This window comes from Plutella xylostella, chromosome 26 (genome assembly GCF_932276165.1).
Source record: "Plutella xylostella chromosome 26, ilPluXylo3.1, whole genome shotgun sequence".
NCBI classification, from domain to species: domain Eukaryota; kingdom Metazoa; phylum Arthropoda; class Insecta; order Lepidoptera; family Plutellidae; genus Plutella; species Plutella xylostella.
The window spans coordinates 5,640,423-5,667,266 of NC_064006.1; the positions used below are offsets into that span (position 1 = coordinate 5,640,423).

The 26,844-nt window shown below is 39.6% G+C and overlaps 2 protein-coding genes across 4 annotated transcripts; one reads left to right on the forward strand and one right to left on the reverse strand.

Annotated features, from left to right (window-relative positions):
• On the forward strand, positions 1-26,768 carry LOC105382022 (DNA replication licensing factor Mcm6). 3 transcript variants are annotated; one of them, XM_048630545.1, is made up of 15 exons: positions 1-262; positions 413-836; positions 1,119-1,310; positions 1,832-2,004; positions 2,422-2,545; positions 3,050-3,188; positions 3,881-4,038; positions 19,023-19,127; positions 19,440-19,487; positions 19,779-20,084; positions 21,165-21,349; positions 23,480-23,595; positions 25,210-25,341; positions 25,835-25,980; positions 26,312-26,768. In XM_048630545.1, exons 1-15 carry the CDS (start codon positions 171-173, stop codon positions 26,426-26,428), a joined length of 2,457 nt encoding a protein of 818 aa, XP_048486502.1. In that variant the 5' UTR covers positions 1-170; the 3' UTR covers positions 26,429-26,768. The 3 variants fall into 3 exon arrangements, with proteins under 3 accessions (XP_048486502.1, XP_048486503.1, XP_048486501.1); XM_048630546.1 differs by lacking the exon at positions 19,440-19,487 and having other exon boundaries at positions 3,050-3,194; positions 3,887-4,038; positions 19,023-19,175; XM_048630544.1 differs by lacking the exon at positions 19,440-19,487 and having other exon boundaries at positions 2-262; positions 19,023-19,175.
• LOC119692393 lies at positions 13,455-18,872 on the reverse strand. Its single transcript, XM_048630549.1, has 2 exons — positions 17,787-18,872; positions 13,455-13,478 (listed from the first exon to the last, which is right to left on the reverse strand). Exons 1-2 carry the CDS (start codon positions 18,783-18,785, stop codon positions 13,470-13,472), a joined length of 1,008 nt encoding a protein of 335 aa, XP_048486506.1. The 5' UTR covers positions 18,786-18,872; the 3' UTR covers positions 13,455-13,469.
• Positions 26,769-26,844: the final 76 nt, after the last annotated feature.

Genomic DNA, 26,844 nt, shown 5'->3' on the forward strand with positions numbered 1-26,844 from the left:
CTGATTTCGCGCCAAATTTTTCTGTCAAACAAAAAGATTGATTGCTGGCCCGGCATCATAATTTTTGTTCTGTTTTTGTTATTTTGTTATAATTTTCCATCAACATTGCCTATTATTCAGTAATAGTATAAGTGTTTTAATTATTTAAGTTACTCGTGTCTTACTTTAAAATGGATGTTGCTGATACTTACAATACACAAAGCCAAGTAAAGGATGAAATTGGAGTGCGTTGCCAAAAGCTGTTCCAGGATTTCTTAGAAGAGTAAGTACCTATTAAATTATAAGTAATTATTTAGTGTTAAATGCATTTACCAACCAAACCTATGTTATTTCTGCTTCTGTGTTATTTAAATCTTCAATAAAATACAATCAACATTTGAGGTTATGTTCTGTAAACCCAATTTCTTTACAGGTTCAAAGAAGACAATGAACTCAAATACGAGAAGCAAGCGAAGGAGCTCCTCAAGCCCGAGCTCTCGACGCTCGAAGTGAGCTTCGATGACGTCGAAAAATACAACCAAAATCTAGCCACCACCATCATTGAAGAATACTACAGGATATACCCATTTCTGAACCAAGCCATTTTAAACTACGTCCTCGGGTTTGCAGATACTAATGTCAAGAAGGATTTACATGATAAAGAATGCTACATTTCCTTTGTGGATGTCCCGACAAGACACAAAGTTCGTGAGCTGACAACAACAAAGATCGGCACGTTGATCCGCATCTCCGGGCAGATTGTGAGGACGCACCCGGTGCACCCTGAACTGGTGTCTGGCACCTTTGTCTGCCTGGACTGCCAGACCGTCATCAAGAATGTGGAACAGCAATTCAAGGTTTTTATTATTATTTTCCTGATCTACACCATAAGACAGCATAAGAGCTGCATTATGTTGTGCTTCATTTGGAAGTATTTAAATAATTATGAAATTGCTTCCTAGCCAACTATTTACTACCTAGCCAATCATTAAAAAAAAAAACATTTTTTTTTACTGAAGTTGTAGACTTGATAAAATACTGAAAATATTCAAACTTGCATGTTATTGTATTCTTACCAGAAAATCCCATTCAACTTACAATTTGCCTTTGTACTTATTTGTTCGATAAATCTTTTCCAGTACACACTGCCAACAATCTGCCGGAACCCCGTGTGTGCGAACCGTCGCCGCTTCATGCTGGATGCAGACAAGTCGGTCTTCGTGGACTTCCAGAAGATCAGGGTGCAGGAGACGCAGGCTGAGCTGCCGCGGGGATGCATCCCACGCTCACTCGAAGTCATCTTGAGGGCTGAAGCTGTAGAGTCTGTGCAGGTGAGGACATCATGTCTTGTGATGAGGGTATAATAAATATGAGTCCTATTGTGACTAAAGGCTGAATAAAACACTAAACAAACCTAAATTTAAAATAGAGAAGTCCCCTTTTTAAATTAATCTTCTATTACTTGCTATTTAAATCCCAACTAAGGAATCCACTAAGCACAACAGCTAAACAGTGTGTAAAACTAAATTAGGGATACCTTACACTTCCAACCTAAGTAATACTATCAATTCTTTTATCCCTTTGCAAACAACCTGTATTAAAGGAGCCCCTGTGACCTATTCAAATAATATTGTGTATGTTATGTTACAATGTGTGTGTGTGTAAATAAATAAATAAAATTAAATTTAAATATGTAGGTAATTTCTTCTTCTTGCATTTAAGAGCCTTGCTCTTAGTCAGTGTAGTTCCCGCCACTGTAGTCTGTCACAAACCAGTTCATTTCTTAATACAACACTTTTGCCTTGTTCCTCTGTACAGTTTAAAAATATATTTTGATTCCATCACCTCGCAGGCCGGCGACCGCTACGACTTCACCGGCTCGCTCATAGTGGTGCCGGACGTGGGCGCGCTGGCGATGCCCGGGGCGCGGGCCGAGCTCACCACGCGGACACGGCAGGGGAATGATGGACAGATGGAGGGCATCAAGGGACTGAAGGCGCTTGGGGTGCGGGAGCTGCATTATAAGTGAGTTTTTAATATTAAAAATTATCCACCTGTCGCACGCCTCGGCGAGGCATGCCTCGGTTTGCTAGAACGCGATCCAATGCTCGGTTTGTATAAAAGTACCCTTGGTGATGACCATAGAAACGTGGATACGAGGCTAATAGATAGCCTTGTTATGGCCACTGCAGGTGCATGAAAGGAGCCTCCCCAAGTGATGAATCTAATGTACTTTATATCCGTGTAGCCTGTATAGTGAGGGACTGATAAATGCTGAACGGACTGGGTAATCATTTCACCATGATGACAAATTCTAGTCTAGTAAGCAGTGAGTGGTGGGGTGGGCGTTAGTGTCGTCAGCCTTTTAGACATAATATTTACGTATACTATAAAACAATACCCATTATTTACAACATCTAAACCTCCCCTATTCGTCTCCAGGACCGCATTCCTAGCGTGCAGCGTGCAGGCGATCTCGCGTCGGTTCGGCGCCGGCGACCTCGCGACCGACGACCTCACCACCGAGGACATGAGGAAACAGATGACGGACCGCGAGTGGGATAAGGTATGAAGAACCAGGAGTATGGCTAGCATTGGGCGCAAGATGTGATAAAAGATTTGTATCGTGCTCACTCACATCGCGCAGCTACTAGCGCGACGAAGAACTTTTGTCATGTCGTAGGCTGTGTTCGCACAGCGAATATTTCGAGCGTTTTGCTCCCCGTTCTAGGCCAGCAGAGTTAGAAGCATCGCAAATTGCAACTGCCATTGTTCGTCGCATTTTTACATGTTGTATTCTTGTATGCATGACATTATAAATTATAATAATTACGAAATTCACATGTAATTTCGGCAAGTTCAAGCTGTAGGTACTGCTTATCATTATCAATTTTTATCGGAATCACTTCAGCTAAATTTCAGCAATTTAGGGACTTATTCATTAAATCATTCAAATATTATTCATTAGCATAGCTTTCCGAAAGTAATATTGCACTTTATTATAAAAAAATGCATATAACATATTCGTGAACTACCTATAATAACTTACCAAAACTACCTCTCTCCGCAGGTATACGAGATGTCGCGCGACCGCAATCTCTACAACAACCTGATCGCGTCCTTGTTCCCGAGCATCCACGGCAACAGCGAGGTGAAGCGAGGCGTGCTACTGATGATGTTCGGGGGCGTCGCCAAGAACACTATTGAGGGTACGAGTGTCTATATAGCAACCTGTACAACACAAGAACACTATTGAGGGCACGAGTGTCTATACATATAGCAACCTGTACAACACAAGAACACTATTGAGGGTACGAGTGTCTATATAGCAACCTGTACAACACAAGAACACTATTGAGGGCACGAGTGTCTATACATATAGCAACCTGTACAACACAAGAACACTATTGAGGGCACGAGTGTCTATACATATAGCAACCTGTACAACACAAGAACACTATTGAGGGTACGAGTGTCTATATAGCAACCTGTACAACACAAGAACACTATTGAGGGCACGAGTGTCTATACATATAGCAACCTGTACAACACAAGAACACTATTGAGGGTACGAGTGTCTATATAGCAACCTGTACAACACAAGAACACTATTGAGGGTACGAGTGTCTATATAGTACCACAAGTAGGTCAAGCATCCACAGCAATATAAACCAACCCCAGATTTCCTAAAATCTAGAGAGCCGAGCGGCGAGCGCAGGCTGGTGAAGAAGCAGAAGCAAATATAATCAAGATATTTGCGTCATCGTAGTAATTAACTGCAGTTTGGTCAGCTAGGCTATGCATGACATCGTACACAAACCGTCAAATATTCCAGACTTCACAAAAGTTACAAAAACACTATCTTTACTCAATAACTTCACATAAATCCTTTCTCCCCCAGGCACAACCCTCCGAGGCGACATCAACGTGTGCATAGTGGGCGACCCGTCCACCGCCAAGTCGCAGCTGCTGAAGCAAGTGAGCGAGATGACCCCTCGAGCCGTGTACACTAGCGGGAAGGCTTCGTCGGCTGCTGGGTTGACCGCTGCCGTTGTTAAGGTAAGCTATTGACAAGGAAAATACAAAAAATATGAAATAAAATAATAATACAAAATAGAAAACAGACAAAGGTTGATGTCCAGGGCGTCAAAAAGGCACTAGCTCAGTATGTGTTCTGGACGGGAACACCCAAATATTCCGAAAAACTTTTTTCCGAATTTGAAAACACCGAATATGTAATTTACGAAATATTGTTATACCGATTTTTTAAAATACCGAATTATAAAAATCACGTAAGTTATAATTTCGAATATTATAATCACGAAGATTTGTTATTACGATTGTCAAATACACGAACGTTAAAAAATACGATTACTTAAGTATACGAAAAATAAAAAAACGATTTATTATAATCACGAAAAATTAAAAACCCGATCGAAAATGTGATAATTCGTCATTTTGACAAAAAAACATAAACGTCTTAAAAACCTTAGAACCAAAACCTAAAGATAGGTGCGACGACGAGCAAAGCGAGGAGGAGCGTGTTAGGTGCACATAGATATCGAAAAACAAAGCGGAGCGCAGCGAAGCGGAGCGGAGCGTTCCAAATATAGAGCAAAACAATTGCTCGAAATTTTATGCTGTTAACCATAAAAACCAAAAAAAATGACAAAAAAACCATAAACGTCTTAAAAACCTTAGAACCAAAACCTAAAGATAGGTGCGACGACGAGCAAAGCGAGGAGGAGCGTGTTAGGTGCACATAGATATCGAAAAACAAAGCGGAGCGCAGCGAAGCGGAGCGGAGCGTTTCACATAATATAGCTTAAAAAATATTGTTTAATTGGATTATGCTGTTAATAAACACTATTCTTAATAACTATCGCTGAGTTGCAGAAAGGAACTTTAAGCTAATGTCGGCATTAAATCTATGTCTGTCTCTTTCTGTCCATATACTGTCAAAGCAAGGCAGGTATACATACATTTAAGGTCAGCATTAGCTTAAAGTTCCTTTCTGCAACTCAGCGTATTTCTTGTTAACTTAGATACATTCAGGAATTTGTATTTTCGGAATATTAAAACTTCGGGATTCGTAATTTTAACAATTCGATATAATAAAAAGTCGTACTTTTAAAACATCGAAATAATAATATTCGGAAAATTGACTTTCGTCATTTTAATAAATCTGTTGTTTGAAATTTCGTTTATTAACTAATTCGTGATTTTCGTTATTCGGAAACTTAAAATTCGGGATTTTAAATTATTCGGAACTATGAAATTCGTAATTTAAAAAATCGTTATTTTCATATTCGTAAAAAAGTAATTCGGATTTATGTAGTGTACCCGTTGTGGACAATAAAGCCACAGCGCTGGTTTTCTACTGGCCCGAAGATCCCCGGTTCGATTTCTGGCTACGGCAGATAAGTACGCGGGTCTTGGGTGTTAATATGTATGTATCTGTGTAGATATAATATTATGTATCTAGTTATGTAGCTGTTGAAGCAAGTGAGCGAGATGACCCCGAGCGCCGTGTACACTAGCGGGAAGGCTTCGTCGGCTGCTGGGTTGACCGCCGCTGTTGTTAAAGTAAGCTAGTCTATTCTAAGCATAGATAATCGTCTCGAACTTTTATGCCAGGTACAGCCTGCTGTAACGTAACATCTAATGTAACACGCAATAATTCCCATAGTCTTGATGATGCACCATGCACGCTTCGCACAAGAACAGTACTGCTACTCTTGATACGCAAGACGGTTATTCATATTGCGTTAATATTGAGCTCGAGTCAGAACCAATTTCAAGTTAGATTTGGTACTCTTGACGTCTATTTGGTTACAATTTGGTTTCACTTAAAATTTGGTTACTATTGTTTGAAACTTTTTTACTTGTCAGTGAATTCTGACAGCTACTTTGTGAAAGAATCATGGAAGTAATAATACAACAGGAATGCGCACTGCACCAAAAAAACGAGCCGACAGAGATAGTCAGCACGGAGCCCTCCATCTCTTTCTATTTTTGGTGACCATAATTTTAGGTAATTTATGAGACATCACTTCTAATCTATCATGTCGCGAATAGGTGTCGATGGTCTCAAAGTCACCTATTATTCGAATAATTTGATTGCAATGTAGGTACGAATGTATTTTGGTGATATGACAATTGAGTAAACAAATGGGGTGAAGGTAAAATTTGTATAGATGTGTTGTTGCAGCGCAAACTGCAATGTAATATTGATATGTTTTTTTTCCATATCAATTAGATATTCCCAAGGTTTGAACTAGCAACAACAATCTGTCTTTTTACCAAATTGTACTAAGATGGACTGGTTTTAATTAGAGAGTTAGGATTGACGTAAATAATAAGATGAGCGAAATCAAACAACACACATTTTTATAATAAGTATAATACAATGTATTTATTGGATCTTTTTTATTGACACGTTACTATTCTATTCTATTTTCTGTGAGGTAAGTAGGTACCTTATTAAATTAAATTAAATCTGTCTTTCAATACGCTCCGCAAGGTATAGTTTCAACCAAAGAGAATAAAAATGTTCAATATCACTTCTGCTTCTGTCAATCTAAAGTGTACCAAAAAAATCAACAGCTCATAACTCTTTACCAGCCTTATAAGATAACAGCCACAATAATACCTAATGATACTTAGGTATAAAATAAAACAAAAAGTTGAATGAAACAGGTCCTAATTAATTGAAATTGATTCAAAAGTACGAATGAATGGTCACCCTAACCATAACGTCTCTCACAACAGTATAAACGTCATCCGTCATCTTGACAACTTCGGTTTTGTCGTAAAGTATTTAGAAAAACTACCAATATTTTTTATGAAATTATTATTCATACAAATACCAAATATTTCATTAAAATAACATCTTTATAATGGTTTATTATAAATTTGTTCTTGAAAATGATATGATATACAGTAGTCTATGAGTTAATTCAATTTTTTTTTTGCATAGCTCTCTTCGTACAAAATCTACTAAAGTTTACACAAGTAAATCCTGGCAATTGTTAGAAAGAGAGGAAGGGCTCTGTGGTAACCCTCTCTATCGGCTCGCGGCCTCTTTCACTTCAAATATAAATCTTAAGGTGAATTCGTTAGGTCTATTTTTGTTTGCATTATTTTGGTGAGTGCGCATTCCTGTTGTATTATTACTTCCATGGAAAGAATTAATGAAAGAGTAAAAAAAACAAAAAACTGTCGTGAATAGTGTCAAGTTGACACTATCGAAGTCGTCGTGTGTAGTCGGGCGGGCTTCAGTGATCGTAACTGATCACTGAGGTTAAGCAACAACTGGCACGGTCAGCCATTGGATGGGTGACCAACTTCAACTGGTTCTTTTCTGGACGCTTCCGTGCTTCGGACGGCACGTTAAGCCGTGGGTCCCGGTTGCTGCTTCGGCAGCAGTCGTTAAGCCTAGTCAGAGGCCTGTACTGTATTTTGTTTATGTAGCCTTGATGTATGTAACAAGTGTATCATTTGTTGGTCTTCAAATAAATAAATAAACTCTCTCAGCACAAGCTTGCTTGTGTTGGGGTCCACCAACCCGCTCTAGGCCAGCGTGGTGGACTAGGCCTAAACCCTTCCTTCATGAAGGGCACTATGTCTCCACATAGTTCATCAAAAAGTTCTTTTGTTAGGCGGTAATTATCGACGAACTCCGCCTGTCCCATTTCCACTGCTTCGTCCAAATATCTCACCATTCGCCGCTGATTTTTGCGCCTTCGAATATCTCTTCGCTGCGCATTGCACAAAATCGCTATTCGTAGTGCTAAATAAGCCATAACACAGCACCTTTAGTCTCAAATACCAGTACCACACAAAACCACACAAAATCGCCACTCACAAGTACAAATACAAGTAATAAAGTTACTTTTTTCTTCTTGCCTTAGCGATTGCGTATATCCAGTATGTTCAATATTGACAACTGTCAAAATGGCGGTCAAGAGTACCAACTTGCGATCGTAACCGAATTTAGACTAGTTCACCCGAAAACCACCAAATACGGTAGGCAAGGTGGCGCCACCATCGCGTTCCAGAGTGCCAAATGACTCGAAGGCAAGCGTGACACAATCGATTGCGCGTCGAGAGTACCACTACAGATCATTTCAACTATGGAATTCTTTTATTGCGTGTTACATTACGTGCTATGTTATAGCTGTCTGTACCCGGCTTAATGTACATTAATCTATTCTACATTGATAAAAATTTCATACCGGAGGCTCCGAGTCATATGTAAGGTCTTAGGCAAAAGGACAACATCGGGCGCGCATTATATTTGTAATGAAACACGCGTGTGTGCTGTGGATCGTTTATTAAGCGACTGATGGCTTGACCAATGTTCCTCACATACCCTACGTATAGTACATATATTACACCTCCACCCTTAATCTAGAACAAGGAGATCTAAAGATAATAGCTTATCCTAACTTTTATTACCATTCCTTACATAACATCCGCAAGACAATCATAACGAGATAACTGTAACTATTTATACCGACGACTCTGATACATTGTACTTATACATTTCTTTCAAGTAGGTACCTTCGCGGTATCGAATACAAACTTCTAGGTTACGTAGGTACAAATGGTTTTTAAGGTAAGTAGGTAGTTAAGTATCCACATATATTCGCACATTACATAGTTGTTTGGCTCCTTTATCATTAGCAAAACATGAGGTGGCACTAATCCGCTGGCAAATTAAACTGTCGTAAAAGTCAGCAAATATTTTTGTTTATGAGCTTTCTAGAGCTAAAACGTGCCTACAGAGGTCAAAACACAGTTTAGTAACGCACCCATGCATTTCGTGATGATAAGGAAGACCATTCGTATATAAGAGGCGCAGGAGCTAGAGTCAGGCACTTCTGTCTCCACCTCCGGTCCTCACAGTCAACTCAGTTTGTTTTTGTTAAAACTATATTTAACATTTAAAATTGTGAAGTTAATAATATAATCATTATCGAGTATCAAATCTCCAAGTTTCATTAAAAACCTCCCCGAGTCGGCACGAAACTTCACTGGTGGCAGCGGTGGGATATTCCTCTGCACGTTCATCTCTGCACATCGCGGCGCATCAGCATTGGTAAACCAAGAAGCAAACTGTAAGTCCAATTGCACCAATTATCTTCGAGCTTTGCGGCCTGCGAGTCTCTGCGAGTGACGTTCTCTCTCAAGAGTTAAGCGTGGAAATCCCATAAAGACAACAGCTGAGCGAGGACATCTTAATTGTGGAGCAGGGTCGGGAGGATCCATAAACAGAAAACTGTTCTCCTTCCTTACCAAATTTATATATTAATATTGTGTGTGTGTGTAAACTGGTGAACAGGCCATTCATCAGCTATTTTTTTTTAATCACTGATTATTGTAATAATCACTGATACTTTATTTTGTGGTACCACCAGCAGCAAAGTAGCTGAAAATTTAATTGTTCAAAAGAACATTAAAAGTCTAAGGTATAAATAGGACCTAGACAAGAATTATCCAGCCGAATCCTAAAGGGGGCGGAAATTCAACAATTGGATCCAGGGGTGACAAGTAATTCCCCATTATTTTCCCAAGAGGTGAAGAAAATTCCTCAATTATATTTTGAAAAATTGTATTTATTCAAAGAATAATCTGTATTGCATGGTTTGGTCTAGAAAACGGCTTATAGAAACTTTTGTAATATAATAGGATTGTTTTCTTGTGAATAAATTTATTTGAAAGGGAAATCAAAGCGCTATATAAATAAATTTGTGTTTTAAATATTTTATTTAAAATTGTAATTTCTTGAGTTGAAATTTTTACAAAGGAATCTAAGATAAATGAACAGTGACAATAAACAACTTTGTAAACTAATTTCTATTTTGAGCCCCGAACGTAAAGTGATAACGTCGTCGTACGTTGAAAAGTGAAACACTGAACAACAACAAATAGTAACGATCAATTGTAACTGATCTAGATTTAAGTTATTGTATACTTATTAGTTTTAGTTAACTAACCACGGTAATTAAGATAGATTTTAAGATAGATTACGAAATTTTCTTTAAAATTAAATCGTTTTAAAGATATTTCATTTTAAGGGTGGAGGAGTTAAGTATCCACATATATTCGCACATTACATAGTTGTTTGGCTCCTTTATCATTAGCAAAACATGAGGTGGCACTAATCCGCTGGCAAATTAAACTGTCGTAAAAGTCAGCAAATATTTTTGTTTATGAGCTTTCTAGAGCTAAAACGTGCCTACAGAGGTCAAAACACAGTTTAGTAACGCACCCATGCATTTCGTGATGATAAGGAAGACCATTCGTATATAACAGGCGCAGGAGCTAGAGTCAGGCACTTCTGTCTACACCTCCGGTCCTCACAGTCAACTCAGTTTGTTTTTGTTAAAACTATATTTAACATTTAAAATTGTGAAGTTAATAATATAATCATTATCGAGTATCAAATCTCCAAGTTTCATTAAAAACCTCCCCGAGTCGGCACGAAACTTCACTAGGTACCTACCTATCAGTTTCACTGATGTATTTATACTAAGTAAAGGCTAAACTAACAACAAGCAACATGTTACATGATATAGATGTTATATTGATGATTATGATATATAGAAAAGGTAAAGGTCCCTTGTAACTTAAGTAAGTACCTAAGTGCTAAGAATTTATTAAAAGAACTTATTTTAACAGGAATACTGACTTATCCAATAATACAATTTAATTAACATGAAACAGTTCGTCTATTCCCCATCTAGTAGGTGGCCTACGGTCTCGTACTGGGCGGGGGTGCTGCACCGGCTGCGGCGGCGGTGCGGGCGGGGTGGCGCCCCGCTCCCCGCTCGTCCCCCCCGACGACGTCATCGCTGCCGCCACCGAGCCTCGGCCCTGATCAGCTGATGGTTCACTCGGATATAAGAAAGGATTAATTGCCCTGCCTGGTGACATTTCCTCGTATGCGGTTTCCGGTTCAATATTAAATTGCTTTTTTATTTGGTCAATGTGCCTATGTATTTGATTTCCATCTGCTAATTCTACTACATAATCGGTATCCCCTGGCTTTTCGATAATCTTTCCTTTGACCCACTTATCGCCCGCGCGGTAGTTGCGGCACCAGACCCGGTCGCCGAGTGCCAGCGCGCGCTCGCGGCCGCCCGCCGCCCCCACCTGGCGGCGCTGCGCGGCCCGCACATGATCCTCTCGCTCCGGCTTGAGCTTATCGAGGCGCGTGCGCAACGACCTACCCTGCAATATTTGTGCTGGCGACTCCCCTGTTGTGCAATGTTCTGTATTGCGATACATTAATAAAAATCGATTTAAAGTGGTTTCTATATCTAGTCCTTGAATAATTGCCTTTTTAATTACCCTTTTACACGTACGCACTGCATTTTCCGCCGCTCCGTTAGAGGCCGGATGGTATGGAGCTGAGAATGTCGATTCTATTCCATTATCTGTTAAAAATTTTATAAATTCTGTGCTGGAGAAGGGCGGTCCGTTATCGCTTACCAATTGTTTAGGCAAACCAAATCTACTAAATATCTCCCTGAGTTTACTGATAACATTTTTAGCGGAAGTCGAACCCATCTTCACTATCTCGATCCATTTCGAGCAAGCGTCTACTAAAACCAAATACATACTACCGGCCAAAGGACCCAAAAAATCAACATGTACCCTGGTCCATGGGCGATCTGGCCACGGCCACGCGCGCGGCGCGTGCGCGGGCGGCGCGTCGGACACGGCGGCGCACACGCCACAGCTGCGACACAGCGCCTCCACGGCTTCGTCCACGCCCGGCCACCACACGTAACTTCGCGCTATTGACTTGGTCTTCACTACCCCCATGTGTGTGTCGTGTAACTCCCGCAGTACTCTGGCTCTGCACTCCTCTGGGATCACCACCCTATGGCCCCACATGACACATCCTAATTCAGTGTACAGCTCTTTTCTCCTATTCCAATATGGTCTTAACTCGCGAAGCTCCACTTCATCCGGCCAGCCATCTCGAATATAGCTCAATACGCGGCTCAATAATGGGTCTTTTTGAGTTGTCCGTTTTAAATTATTATTATCTAAAAGAAGAGCTTCCGCGGCAAAATGTAAGTAAGTTTGTTCCGGCATGTCATTGTTTTCATTTTTATCGCTGTCCGCCTTATGCTCCGCAATTAACCTAGACAAACAATCGGCCGTATTTTGATCCGTACTGACGTATCGTATTGAATATCAAAATCGTAAGCCGACAATGTTATAGCCCACCGTTGTAATCTACTGGCTGTCATATTAGGTATACCTGTGCCCGGCCCGAAAATACTGATAAGCGGTTTATGGTCCGTTTTTAAGAGAAATTTTCGACCATAAAGATATTGATGGAATTTATTTACCGCAAACACGATGGCTAAGCCTCCTTATGGATTTGGCTATAATTACGTTCCGCGTCGGTGAGTGCCCGCGATGCGTAGGCGACGGGGCGCTCCCGTCCCGCCCTGTCTACCTGATTCAGAATCGCGCCTATCCCGTAGGCACTTGCATCGCAACTGAGGGTCACTGGCCGAGATAAGTCGTAATGACATAACACCTGCGCGTTACATAACAACTGCTTTACTGCGTCAAATGCCGCCATTTGTTCGGAGCCCCAGACCCAAACTCGGTCCTTTTTTAATAGCTCGTATAAGGGCGCGAGTGTGTGACTTAATTTATCTATAAATTTCCCATAAAAGTTAACCATGCCTAAAAATGACCTAAGTTGTGAAGTGTCCTTTGGTGGTATCATTTTAAGAATGGGTTTAACCTTATCGGGGTCTACTCTTATTCCGTCACTATCAATCACGTAACCTAAAAATTTTATTTGTTTGGTGAAGAATGTGCATTTTTCTCGTTTAATTTTTAATCCGTAGTTTCGTAAACGTTCTAAAACTTTACTTAACGTGGCATAATGATCTTCTAGTGTTGAGTTTGCACACATAATATCATCTAAGAAAATTATCACGTTTGGTATATCACTAAATAAATTACTCATAATTCTTTGGAATATTCCGGGGCTTGAAGATAACCCGTACACTAACCTATTGTACTTAAAAAGTCCACGATGGGTATTGATTACTGTAAATTGGCTAGTTTCATCCAACAAGACCTGATTGTACGCCTGTGAAAGATCAATTTTACTATATATGTTAGTGCCATTTAAATTTGTAAAAAGATCCTCTGTCTTTGGAACGGGGTATTTATCGATAGCTAGGACGCGATTAAGTGTCACCTTATAATCCGCACATAACCGGAGTGAACCATCCGCTTTGTTGGCAATGACGAGGGGCGTGGCCCAGTCCGAGGTCTCGACGGGCTCGATGACGCCGTCGCGGAGCATGCGGTCCAGCTCGGCGTCCACCCGCGCCCGCAGCGCGTAGGGCAGCGGCCGCGCCCTGCAGAACACCGGCGCGGCGCCCTCGCGCACATGTAGGCGCGCGCGCCCGCCGGTGAAGCACCCCAGCTCGCCGTTCCATACCTCACCATATCTGGAATACAATTCATTCACATATTGATTTTTGTCCTGAATGCTTACATTGTTAACCTGAATTTTTGGTATCGTTATGTTCAATTCTGACAGCCATTGACGGCCCAGTAGGGCAGTTGTACCTCCTTCTATCACATACAGGTCTAGCTTTTTAGTTAGACCATTGTAGCTAACATCCACCTCTAAATAACCAACTGGTTTTATTTTAGAACCATCATAAAAAGATAAAGTCAACTCACACTGTTTAAGAAAATTATCACGTTTGGTATATCACTAAATAAATTACTCATAATTCTTTGGAATATTCCGGGGCTTGAAGATAACCCGTACACTAACCTATTGTACTTAAAAAGTCCACGATGGGTATTGATTACTGTAAATTGGCTAGTTTCATCCAAAAAATATGAGAAATACGAAGTCATGTCATACATCAAATCAAATGCAAGCTGTGAAGAAATATTAAAGTCTTGTTACAATACTAGCATTACAGAATATGACAAGATCATAATTTGTGTTGGAGAAAATGACAAGAACCCAACGCAGTTATCAATAGAACTTTCGCATTTAATTAAAACTTATTGTAATACAACTATAATTATCTTAAATGTATTGCAAAGCCAGTTCTTAAATGAGAATAAACTAAATAATATGTTGCAGCTTCTATGTCACAACTCAAAAAATTGCAGATATGTAAACATTAATAAATACTACCCAAACAGGCACACTTATTTAAAAGGTTTGTGTCAACAATTGAATGTTGTAATTGACACAATCGACTACAACAGTAAATTTATGAGTAATACATCAAAAAAAATCAGGCCCACAGAGAATACTCTTAAAAGGGGAACTATTCCCTATTATTTCGATAAAATGCAAGCTAATAATAAAAAAAGGCGCCAAAAGACGCCTGAAATGATAGAAAATACTGAAAACAAACTGTACACAAATGTAAAAAATAATTCCTTTCGCAGGTAAAAAACAAAATAGTATAAGTATCTTGCATCAAAACATAGCCGGCTTCTTATCAAAAAAAGATGATTTAGCAATTTGTCTACATAACTTATATGATGATCACACATTAGTTGATGTGATTTGCCTAACCGAGACATTCATAGTAAAAGGAGAAGAGTCAAACTTACATTTTAGAAATTATAAATTAGCAGATTTATTTTGTAGGGAAATAAAAAATAAAAGAAAGAGGGGTGGCGTTTGTATATTTGCTAACAATAACATTGAGTATCAAATCCTTTCAGAGTTACAAAACTACTGCAAAGAGAAAACTTTTGAATGTTGTGGTATTGAACTTATCCATCAGAACTGTACCTTGCTATGTATTTATAGAACACCAGACTCAAATGTTAATATATTTTTTGATAGCCTTAATGAAATACTACACAGTTTGGTTATTAAATTGAACAAAAAAGTCATTTTGGCTGGAGATTTTAACATAGACACTATAAAAACAAATGAAAAAAACACTAAAATATTTATGTCTATCCTCTCAAATTTCAATATGCTATCACATATCACTTTACCAACTAGGCAAACAGCCTGCTTGGATCTTTTTGTGAGCAACATCAGGGACAGCACAGGTAAGGTAATTGAATTGGGTCTATCAGACCATAATACTGGACAGATACTAGATATTCCACAAAAAAACGCTAAACCTAGCAGCTTTTACTATATTTACAAAAGGGATTTTAATAATGACAACATAGTCAAATTTCGAGAGTGTTTAAGTAGTCTTACTTGGAGCGAATCTTACAATGCGGATGATTTAAACGACGCTTTTGAAAATTTTCATTCTTTATTCGTATTGTTTTATCGTTTATGTTTTCCAAAAGTCAAAGTGAGGGTATCCATCGCACGAGATCGCCGAGTGTGGATCACCAAAGGGATTAAAAGATCATGTGTAACTAAAAGACGTTTGCGATCAATTTATTATAAGTGTAATTCATTAGCGAATAAAACCAACTTTAAGGCATATTCCAAACTGTTGAAAAAAACTATCCATTTATCACAATGCAAAATTAATAATACCCAAATAAAGCTATCTAATAACAAATGTAAAAAATCCTGGGAAATTATAAACAAATATGCAAATGAACAATCAGTAAAAAATGAGATTAAAGAAATTAAATTAAATGATAAATTGATAAATGACCCTAAGGAAATGGCTGAATGTTTTAACAACTTTTTTATAGATGGTATTACAGGAAACTCATCACTTAAAAACAACAAAGTTAAAATAGGTAAATTGCAAAATAGCATTTATCTTCATCCATGTGATCCTAGAGAAGTTTTTAAAACTATTTTAGCGCTAAAAAATACTAACTCGACTGGTCCAGATGAGATATCGACCACAGTTTTAAAATCGACAGCCGATCTAGTGGCACCAATTTTGAGTTATATTGTGAATATTTCTTTCGCACAAGGTATATTTCCAAATACGCTCAAATTATTTTTGGTAAAACCATTACATAAAAAAGGTTCTAAATCATCTATGGATAAATATAGACCAGTTGCTCTTTTGTCTGTAATATCAAAAATATTTGAAAAATTATTCCAAAAAAGATTAATTTCGTTTTTGAACCAACATAATATTATTAGATGTGAACAATTTGGATTTCAGAAAAATAAATCTACAACTCTAGCGGTTTATACACTGATTAAACATATCACTAGCCTTATTGACAAACGGCAACCTGCGGTGGTTATTTTCTTTGATATGACCAAGGCATTTGACTTTGTCGATCACGAAACTCTACTAAAGAAGTGTCACTGTTATGGGATTCGAGGCCCAGCTCAGGACTGGATAAAAAGCTACTTAGACAATAGAAAACAGTTTGTCCGAATTGAAAAAAAAGTTAACACAGTAACTGAGATGTTCGATTCTTCAACAAGAATGGTTAAGTTTGGTGTACCACAGGGAAGTGTTCTTGGGCCACTCCTGTTTTTATTATACATTAATGACTTGCCAGATATATCTTCCTACCAAACATCTTTATTTGCAGACGATATATCCATAACTGTCTCGAATAATAAATACTGCATAGAGACTGAAGTAAACAAAACTGTTGCTTCAGTGGTAGATTGGCTCGCGATAAATAATTTAAATGTAAATATTGATAAAACCACATACGTACAGTTCCAGAACTATAATAATAACCGTTTAAATATTGAAGCCAAGCACCAAGGTGTGACAATTAAAGAGTCCGAACAAGTGAAATTTCTGGGTATCAATATCGATAGACACTGTAACTGGAAATACCATATAGAAAGTGTCTGCAAAAAAATTAATAGGTTTGTGTATGTACTTTATAGACTAAATAAGATCTCCAGTCTACAAGTAGCGCTCACAGCATACCATGGCTATGTGTCATCTGTATTAAATTATGGTATTCTGATATGGGGAAACTCTACCGACATAAATAAAGCTTTTCTAGTCCAGAAGAAATGTGTACGAGCAATCTGTGGTAGGAAACCCACAGATTCCTGTAGATTATTATTTAAGAAATTTAATATTTTAACGCTAACAGGGATGTACATACTAGAAATTGGAATACATATTAAAAATAACCCGGACATATATAAACAAGTAGGAAACGTAGTAGATTTTAACATACGAAATAAAAATAGACTTGTAATGCCAATTAATAAAAGTGCCTTATACAGGAAAAACTGCCACATTATGGCAATCAAAGTATTCAACCAAATACCAATGGACATTAAACAATTACCTGTAAAACACTTTAAGTTCAAACTTAAGAACTGGCTTATTCAAAAAGTTTTCTATACATTAGACGAATTCTTTATGCATAAATAATATCTTAGTATTAAATTTTAATGTCAAAATTGAATTGAAATTATCATAATTATTATTATTTATTAATTGCTATTGTTAATGCACGATTGACATATTTATACTAATTTTTATAATTGCACAAATCTTTCATATAAATGTTTTATTAATGGTTGCATGTTTCTGCATGTTTTGTTGTTGATTTATATACCTGCCTGTTTAATCTAATTTTATGAAAATATTATGTTTTGTAAGTATACTTACCTATAATTTGCATACCGAACAATCGGTGAAACTTGCCTGACACTATTTTATTAATGTAAGACCTAATTATTGTACCCATGTTTCTAGCAAATAAATGAATCTGAATCTGAATCTGAATCTGAATCTAAGCACTACATGTTTAAAATGATTAAGATAGCTTTGCTTGCTGATACACGATAATGCTGAACCAGTGTCTACCTCCATTTTAAAAAATATATTTTCAACTTTAACTGTTAAGCTCACCGGTCTGTATTCTCTTAAGGACATCTGGTGTATAGGCTCCTCCTGGTTGTTACCGTCCTCCCCCGGCTCCATGTCTGCTTCCTCTTCCCGTAGCAGATGGGAGGTAGTGGCCCGCGCTCCGCCCTGCTGGCCCCCGCGCTGCCGCCACGTGGCGCCGCCGCGGCCGCCGCGCCGCCCGCCGCCGCCCTGTCCGCGGCGCGGGCCCCCGCTCCAGGCCTGCTGCTGCAGCGGCATGTCCGCCCTGCTGTGGTTGGCTTGCCCCGCCTGATCCGTGGCTGGACACATGCGCCGCAAGTGTCCCACTTTCCGGCACCGGCTGCACTCGAATAGCCGATATCGACAGTCCGCCCACCGATGTCGCGTGTCCCCGCAGGCGCTGCACTCCGCCGCCCGCGCATGATGCAGCGAGCTGGCCCCTGGCTCCCGGCTCCGCGCCTCGCGCGCCTCCGCCGCCGCCGCTGTTGCCACGCGCCCGGCCGAGCACGCCTCGACCGCGTGCGCGTCCCGCTCCGCCGCCTCTATTGTTGTCGCTATTTGCACCGCTTTTGCGAAATCGATTTTGGTCTCCGCGAACAATCTCTGGCGGGTACCGTCGCTCCTCAATCCGCAAACGAACTGATCCCGCATGCAATCGTCCAGGTGGCTACCGAACTCGCAAAATCTCGCCGCTTTTTTAAGTTCCGCGACAAACACTGCCACCGTTTGATCGTCCCGCTGCCGACACTGGCGAAAACGAAATCTTTCTGCTAGCTCTGACGGTTTCGGCTGTAAATGATCCCCCACTAGTTTGACCAGCTGTGAATACGTTTTGTCTTTAGGCTTATCCGGACTGCAAAGATTCACCATGAGTTCATAAGTAGCCTCCCCGACGCACGATATCAACGTAGGCACTTTGAATGTTTCTTTTATGTCATTCACCAGGAATAACATGTCCAGCCTTTCACAATAACACTCCCAGTTTCCGTTATTTATGTCGAATTCACTAATTTTACCGGCCATCTTTAATTTACCAGCCTCGTTCGCCACTGTAATGAAACACGCGTGTGTGCTGTGGATCGTTTATTAAGCGACTGATGGCTTGACCAATGTTCCTCACATACCCTACGTATAGTACATATATTACAATATTCAATTATATCCTCTATTCCTTTGATTGATCTGATTTGATTTATAGCGAAGAATAGATTTACCACCCCTCAACATAAACGCCATTCACATCTCACCTCTACTCCGTAGGACGAAGAGTCGTTCGACTTCGTGATCGAGGCGGGCGCGCTCATGTTAGCCGACAACGGCGTGTGCTGCATCGACGAGTTCGACAAGATGGACCCCGCCGACCAGGTGGCCATACACGAAGCCATGGAGCAGCAGACCATCTCACTCGCCAAGGTGATCCTAACTAATATTATAAATGCGAAAGTAACTGTGTCTGTCTGTCTGTCTGTCTGTTACTCTTTCAAGCCAAAACTACTGAACGGATTTGAATGAAATTTGGTATACATATGGTATAGACCCTGGGAAAGAACATAGGCTATTTTTTATCCCGGAATTCCCACGGGAAATCTTTTTAAGGCGAAGCGAAGCTCGCGGGAACAGCTAGTATTACATACATAGAGCGTAGTGTGAGTTCGACAAGATGGACCCGCGGACCAGGTGGCCATCCACGAGGCCATGGAGCAGCAGACCATCTCACTCGCCAAGGTTATATTTATAATATTATATAGAAACACACTTAAAATACAGATTTAACACGGAACATCTTCGGTTGGTGTCACATGTCCACATGTCAAAAGTGGTTTACTAAGATCAGATTGCACCCCGAATCACCCCCTTTTGTCTTAGTATACTACTTTTGTAACACTCTGTATAACTGTATCTAGAATGGTTGCCATTAGAATAAATTTACATTATAACGGATTGACAGTAAACAAAGAATCTTTGTTTATGTGACATACCATATTGTTCCTACTAACCAATTCATTTCTTCCACAGGCCGGCGTCCGAGCAACCCTAAACGCTCGCACCTCAATCCTGGCCGCGGCCAACCCCATAGGAGGCCGCTACGACCGAGCCAAGTCTTTACAACAAAACGTAGCCCTCAGCGCACCAATCATGTCTCGTTTCGACTTGTTCTTCATTCTCATAGACGAGAGTAGCGAGATGGTCGACTACGCTATAGCGAGGAAGATAGTGGATCTGCATTGTAATAAGGAGGAGACGTATGACTGTGTCTATTCGAGGGAGGATTTGCTGAGGTATATCGCCTTTGCGAGGTCGTTCAAGCCGATTATTACTGAGGTGAGTTTTCACATGTTTAGTTGAACTAATATGTAGCTGTATCTCCGGCATCTTCATAACACGTTACAATTTTACTAAGCCATAGTAATAAAGCTCTACATCATTAATGACGTCGCTAAGCACAGCGAAAAACGGACAATGCCCTATTTATATTTGTCTCTATCATACGCGCACAGTAATTGTTCCCTCACGCTCGCACAGTAACCTTGATGGCCAGCGGCAGATATTGTATTTATTATTTTTATTTTATTTTATAATTGTCGGGTCACTAACAGCTATTCATTACACAGTAAAGTATTATAATTATAGAATCAATAAGCCATTTAAAAGAGACCACTGATGGAATACAGAACAAGAAAAAAAAAAGTGATAAGCGCTTACTTAGTAAAACACACTATTTACGAGAAACATAGTACATACTACTATAATATAGTCACCTACTATATAGTAAAGTAATCTACTGGTTTACAAAATACAAAAAACAAAACTTAATTATGGTTTATCGCTTGCACCAAAAAATTGTCTGCTAATCGTAATTGGTTATAGATGCAAAGGTCAATGTTCGATTTTCTCTGTGCTTGCGAACCGGCCGGCCTTTACTCCATATTAAGCTGAGCAGTCTGAAAACCAGCGCAGTGTGTTGCCGCATGCAATACGCAGCATTAGCTGAGGCTGTCCTATTACCACTTTTGTATTTAAGTATTTATTTATTTATAAATGCTTTATTCTACACAAACAAACAATATACAAAACAGATTACTAATTTAAAACATATAGGACGTATACAAAGGCGGGCTTATTGCCAAAAAGCAATTTCTTCCAGCCAACCTACGACTGGGTGAAAGAGAAATAGAAAATTAAATCTTTTAACTAATTAAATTTGAAGTAGGTACAATTAACAAAAATAATAAAACCTAACTATTATTAAAGCAAACATGAAAAAAAACTACAAATATATTCAGAAATAATATCATAAATTAAAAATTTCATATAAAATAGCTTAAATAGCTTTCAAATTGTTTTCTGCTTGTGGCAATGAACTATTTTTCTTTCTTTCAATTAAATATCTTTGCTTCGCAGGAGGCGGGCAAGCTCCTAGTAGACTACTACACAGTACTCCGGCAGCGCGACTCGGGCGGCGGCGGCGCGGGCACGTGGCGCATCACCGTGCGCCAGCTGGAGTCCATGATCCGCCTCGCCGAGGCCATGGCCAAGATGCACTGCTGCTCGCACGTCGACACCACGCACGCCATGGAGGCGCACAGGTACAGCGACTACCTGAAAATAACTACGTGCGCCCTGAAATCGATTATAGGGACTGTAATCGATGGTAGAATTAGTTACTTAAAATCGATTATAGACACTATAATCGATTGTAGAATTAGTTACTAAAATTGATAATAGAGGTAGTAACTAAAATCGATTATAGAGTTAGTAACTAAAATCGATTGTAGAGGTAGTAACTAAAATCGATTATTGAGGTAGTAACTAAAATCGATTATCGAGGTAGTAACTAAAATCGATTATAGAGATAGTAACTAAAATCGATTATCTCGGTAGTTGCTAAGATTGTAGATAGAGGTAGTTAGTATTATTTGTACACGGTGCATGGACTCGGGCGGCGGCGGCGCGGGCACGTGGCGCATCACCGTGCGCCAGCTGGAGTCCATGATCCGCCTCGCCGAGGCCATGGCCAAGATGCACTGCTGCTCGCACGTCGACACCACGCACGCCATGGAGGCGCACAAAGTCAAAGGCATTTATTTGCTGAATATAGGTTACATAGGTGATAATAATTATATTAAAGGTTGCTTAGCTATACTCTACCCGAAAGGGTTTGCAAAATTTAAAATATTAACAATATAATTTTTATACAATTCATGAAATTAGGCTTAAGTAGTAAAAAAATATCAATGCTATCTTACAACTCACACTGGGTACATATTTAACATTAATTTATAAGGAACCCTAGGCACAGCCACAAGGAAGGAAACTAAAGTTTGTCTTGGAGAAATTCACTAAGGCTATAATAGGCTTTTCCAGTGAGAAGTTGTGACAGCCTTTTTTTAAACAAATGAACAACTTCTATTTCCCTAATACTATTCGGCAGATGGTTATATACTATGGGCGCCATTCCAAATATGCTTTTATTATATAAAGCTGTTGAGCGACTCGCAGCACTGATCTTATTTTTATATCTTGCACTGTTAAATTGGCCAAATAAATCATTGTTCGTTTTTACAAATAGCGCTATCTCTAAAATATATAATGACGGCAATGTGAATAATTTTAGTTTTATAAAATGGGGTTTGCAGGTATCTGTAGATTTCAGTTTACAAATTGATCTGATGCACCTTTTCTGAGCCTTGAAGGCATTTGTCTTATCCGTAGAGTTACCCCAGAAAATGAGACCATACCTCAGAGCAGACACAACGTATGCATGATATGCAGCTAAGACTGCTTTTTGACCGACAACTTTGGAAGCATAAGCATGTGTAAAGCATAAGAAAATGACTTCAATTTAGAACAGACCTTTTCTATGTGGATTTTCCATGTCAAATGAGAATCTATATATAGACCTAAAAATTTTGTGGAATCAATATTATTAATATTTTTATTATTGTATTTAATTTCAAGTTTATCTAATTCTGGAATATGATTGTAATTATTTTTAAATATCATTATGTTCGATTTGTCAATATTAATTAAAAGATTATTTGATGTCAACCACTCAATCACATGCGATAGTGTACTTGTAATGTCAGATTCCAATGCAATTACATTATTATTTTTAAATAAAACTGTGCTGTCGTCAGCAAATAATACCATTGTATTCTTAGTTTCTTTAGGCAGGTCGTTTATGTAGACCAAAAATAGCAGAGGCCCAAGAACACTACCCTGGGGTACGCCATATTTGATAGATCTATCATCAGAAACGTACTTTTGGAGAGTTCTATTATCTTGACTTAGTCTTGTTACTACCGTTCTCTGCTTCCTGTCGCTCAAATATGATTTAATGAGATTTAAAACATTACCTCTAACTCCATAAGCTTGTAACTTCCTTAATAGAATCGAATGGCCATGGCCAAGATGCACTGCTGCTCGCACGTCGACACCACGCACGCCATGGAGGCGCACAGGTACAGCGACTACCTGAAAATAACTACGTGCTTACTATAATCGATTATAGGTACCATTTTTTGCAACACCCTGTATACAGTATAGTTCGTCGGACACCCATATAGTGTGTTGAGACAGTGATGCCTCTCAGGCTGCATTCGCCCTCTGTAGACATAGACGGCGCCGGCGCAACCCAACCCCCTTTCAGCCAACTATAACACTTTTGCAACACCCTGTTTAGACGATCTAATTAATTTTATTACATGTTGTTGCAGATTGCTGAACAAGTCCATTATTCGCGTGGAGCAGCCGGACATCCACCTCGACGACGAGGAGACGCAGTTCGAGCCCTCCGCCGAGGATCGCCCCTTGCCCGGCAACGACACGCAAAGTAAGACAACGCATTTTACTATCATCATCAGCATCATATTTATGTACAATACCATCGCTTTTATGGTGAAGGAAAACATCGTGAGGAAACTACACATCTAGATATGTGAACCCACCCGCAGTGGACCAGCGTGGTGGGAAATCGTCCAGGCTTAGAAAGGCAGGCAGAGAGAATAGAATAGAATATCATGATCAATAGAGTAATCCGCGTGGAGCAGCCCGACATCCACTTGGACGATGTACCCAATACGACAGCGGGTAGCGGGAGGGACAGCGGTGAAGGGCAACGCGTGCACTGCATGTCATTGTTACGGCAGTCTCGGCCGCGCAGCCGAGGCGGCCACATGTCTTATATAGTCTGTCATAATTTGAGTGCGACCCACATGAGATCATTGATCCTGAGACCATTAGTCTTAGGATGAGTGATGAGGCCTTTTTAATATTATTATTATTAGGAATCTATAATTCGTCAACAAAATAACGTTAAAAACAACAAATCGTATAATGTCTCAATATAGGGGCTTCTTGTAGAACAGCGTACCGGATCAGTCATGCTACGCGGCTAAAGGTTGGTACTGCGCAGTCAGATACGAAAAAGTAAACAACAAAGACGAAGAGTCCATATGACAGTGCGTCAGTTGTCAGTTCTTGTAACTAGGAAAGCAACCAAAATTTATGTGATTTAATGAAAGTAATTAATGAGCAAAACACAGAGAAAAATTACAAAATTGATGAAATTTTGAAAGAAAATGGTCATATCGTGCTTCGCCTACCCCCATACCACCCGGAATTAAATCCTATTGAACTTGTGTGGCGGTACGTGAAAGGCGAGCTCGCAAGAACGTCGATTGACTCTAACTTAGATAAAGAGATAAAAGACTTAGAGTTGCTTTTCTCTAATTATTCGCCTGAAAAGTGGAGAAATTGTGACGACCATGTCATAAAAAATTAAGACGAATATTATAAATCTGATAGAGTATTTGACGATGTATTGGACAGGTATGTTATTGTTTATTAATAATTTAATGTAAATTAAACATAAAATATTATAGGTGTACTGTACACTGAACTAATATGACTGGCGTACTCTAGTACATTATACTTCAAAGTAGGTATCATGTTTTTTGGTTTTCGTCTTAGATTTATAATTGAAGTTAATGATAACGATGATGAAGATGAGGATGACGACGACGATGAACAAGTTCAAACAGAGAGTGAACATGAAAGTGACATGGAAATTGATTTATAAAATAAAACACTTTTCATAAATAAATTCAAATTGGTAGATATTCTGAAGGTAAACATCCAAATTTTAATGCTGTCAAACTATAAATTTTAAGCTAAACATGACATTTACGGGAACACTCATAGAATAAAATTTTACTTACGTCAGAAATAGTTACAAGCTATCGCGAGATTAATCCGGGCACACTTTTCTACGTGTGTAGCATGTCGTGCTACCTCGCCCCCGCCATTTCTTTCACCCCGCAAGGAGGGTCGCCAAGTAACTTGCCACATTATAAATGAATAACGCTAGTTACCGCCATAGATGTAAACTCTCTTGAAACTTTCCTTCAATTCCTTCAATTAACATACATTACTTTCCTTCCCCCAGACGGTGACAGCGGCACGAACGGCGACGCGTCCGGCAAGAAGAAGCTGACGCTGTCGTTCGAGGAGTACAAGTCGCTCAGCGACATGCTCGTCGTGCACATGAGGAAGGAGGAGAACGAGTCTGAGAGCGCAGGTAAGGAAACGTACACTGTAGATATATCATATAATTATAAGACTCAGAAACTCACTAAAAAAAGGTAAAGGAAAATGAGCAAGGGTGTTGCTTCCCGGTGCAGAAACGGGTTCTAGCTCAGCTTGGTGCTATGATAAACCATAGCGCTGGTTTTCAGCTAGAAACCTGGGTGAAGTCACGGACTGACTTGACATAAAATATTATTCAAAAAGTAAACAAATAAGAACTATAGTTATAGATACTTATACATAAATTATATACTTATGAAGCGTCGAGAGCGCGAGCATAAAAAAAGTGCGTCACAGGCAGCGTGCCTCAGCCTGCGGCGGCGCGTGGAGCCATTTCAGTCTGAAAAAAGTCGCCCACGGCTGGAGCACGTCCGTGCAGCTCACACCCCGCTCCTTGCGGCGCCCCGGAGCGCTCGCGGCGCCCGCGCAACCTATTTCAAAATATAGTAGTCCACCCTCTAATACTATCTCTCTCACACCCACAGGCTCGGAGGGCGCCGGCATGCGTAAGAGCGAGGTGGTGAGCTGGTACCTGCAGCAGCTGGTCTCCAGCAGCCAGATCGAGAGCGAGGACGAGTTGTTAGAGAGGAAGACGTTGGTGGAGAAGGTCATCGACCGGCTGATGTATCATGTGAGTTGTTTGGTTACTATGTTATAAAGGGTGTTGCAAATTTCAAATTAGCGATTTAAAATTAAGCACAAACAAGACAATAGTCTATTTTCTACATACCTACCTAGTATTTAAAGGTGCACACTCTATAGTGGTGGTTGATAGTGGACGTTGTGGTATCAAAGATGAATTATATTATGTGTATTATCTATTTCATATTTGAATTAATGATTTGAAAAGTTCGAAAACATTCATAATTTCTGGATTGGTATAATCGAGTCGACGCTTTACAACGTATCGGACTAAAATATTGTGACTTTTTGTCAACTTATTTATCAACTTTCTCTTTCAGGACCAAGTGATAATCCCTCTCTCGACAACGGGACTCAAGAGCTCCAAGTCCACCGAACAAGAAGTGGAAGACGACCCTCTACTCGTGGTGCATCCTAACTACGTGGTGGATACGTAGATTGCAGCCGTCATGAAACCTGTAATCGTACCTAAATTATTTTTATAAGCCGCCAAAAAATCTGCGAATATCCCAATGGGGAAGGAAACATGGCGTTGTTGACATGTGATTGGTCCATTATCTAATCTTCTGATTGGCTTTGATTGGATGATCAACTGACGTCACGGTTTTAATAAGTTTCCAATTCCCTATTGGACAATATGTACCTTGAAGTGCCACCTACTGTTAAATAATGTTGAAATAAGTATTATGTTATAAGTACCAACAATCTGAGTGAATCCCACTGACATTCCTAGCTTTAAGTCTCATTTTTTTGTAATAAATCGTTGAGTAAGTTTTATACCTATATTATTATTTTGCACCCTTGTCTATGAAGGGATCTATCTGGGGACATTACACTTGTACCACTAGTATGT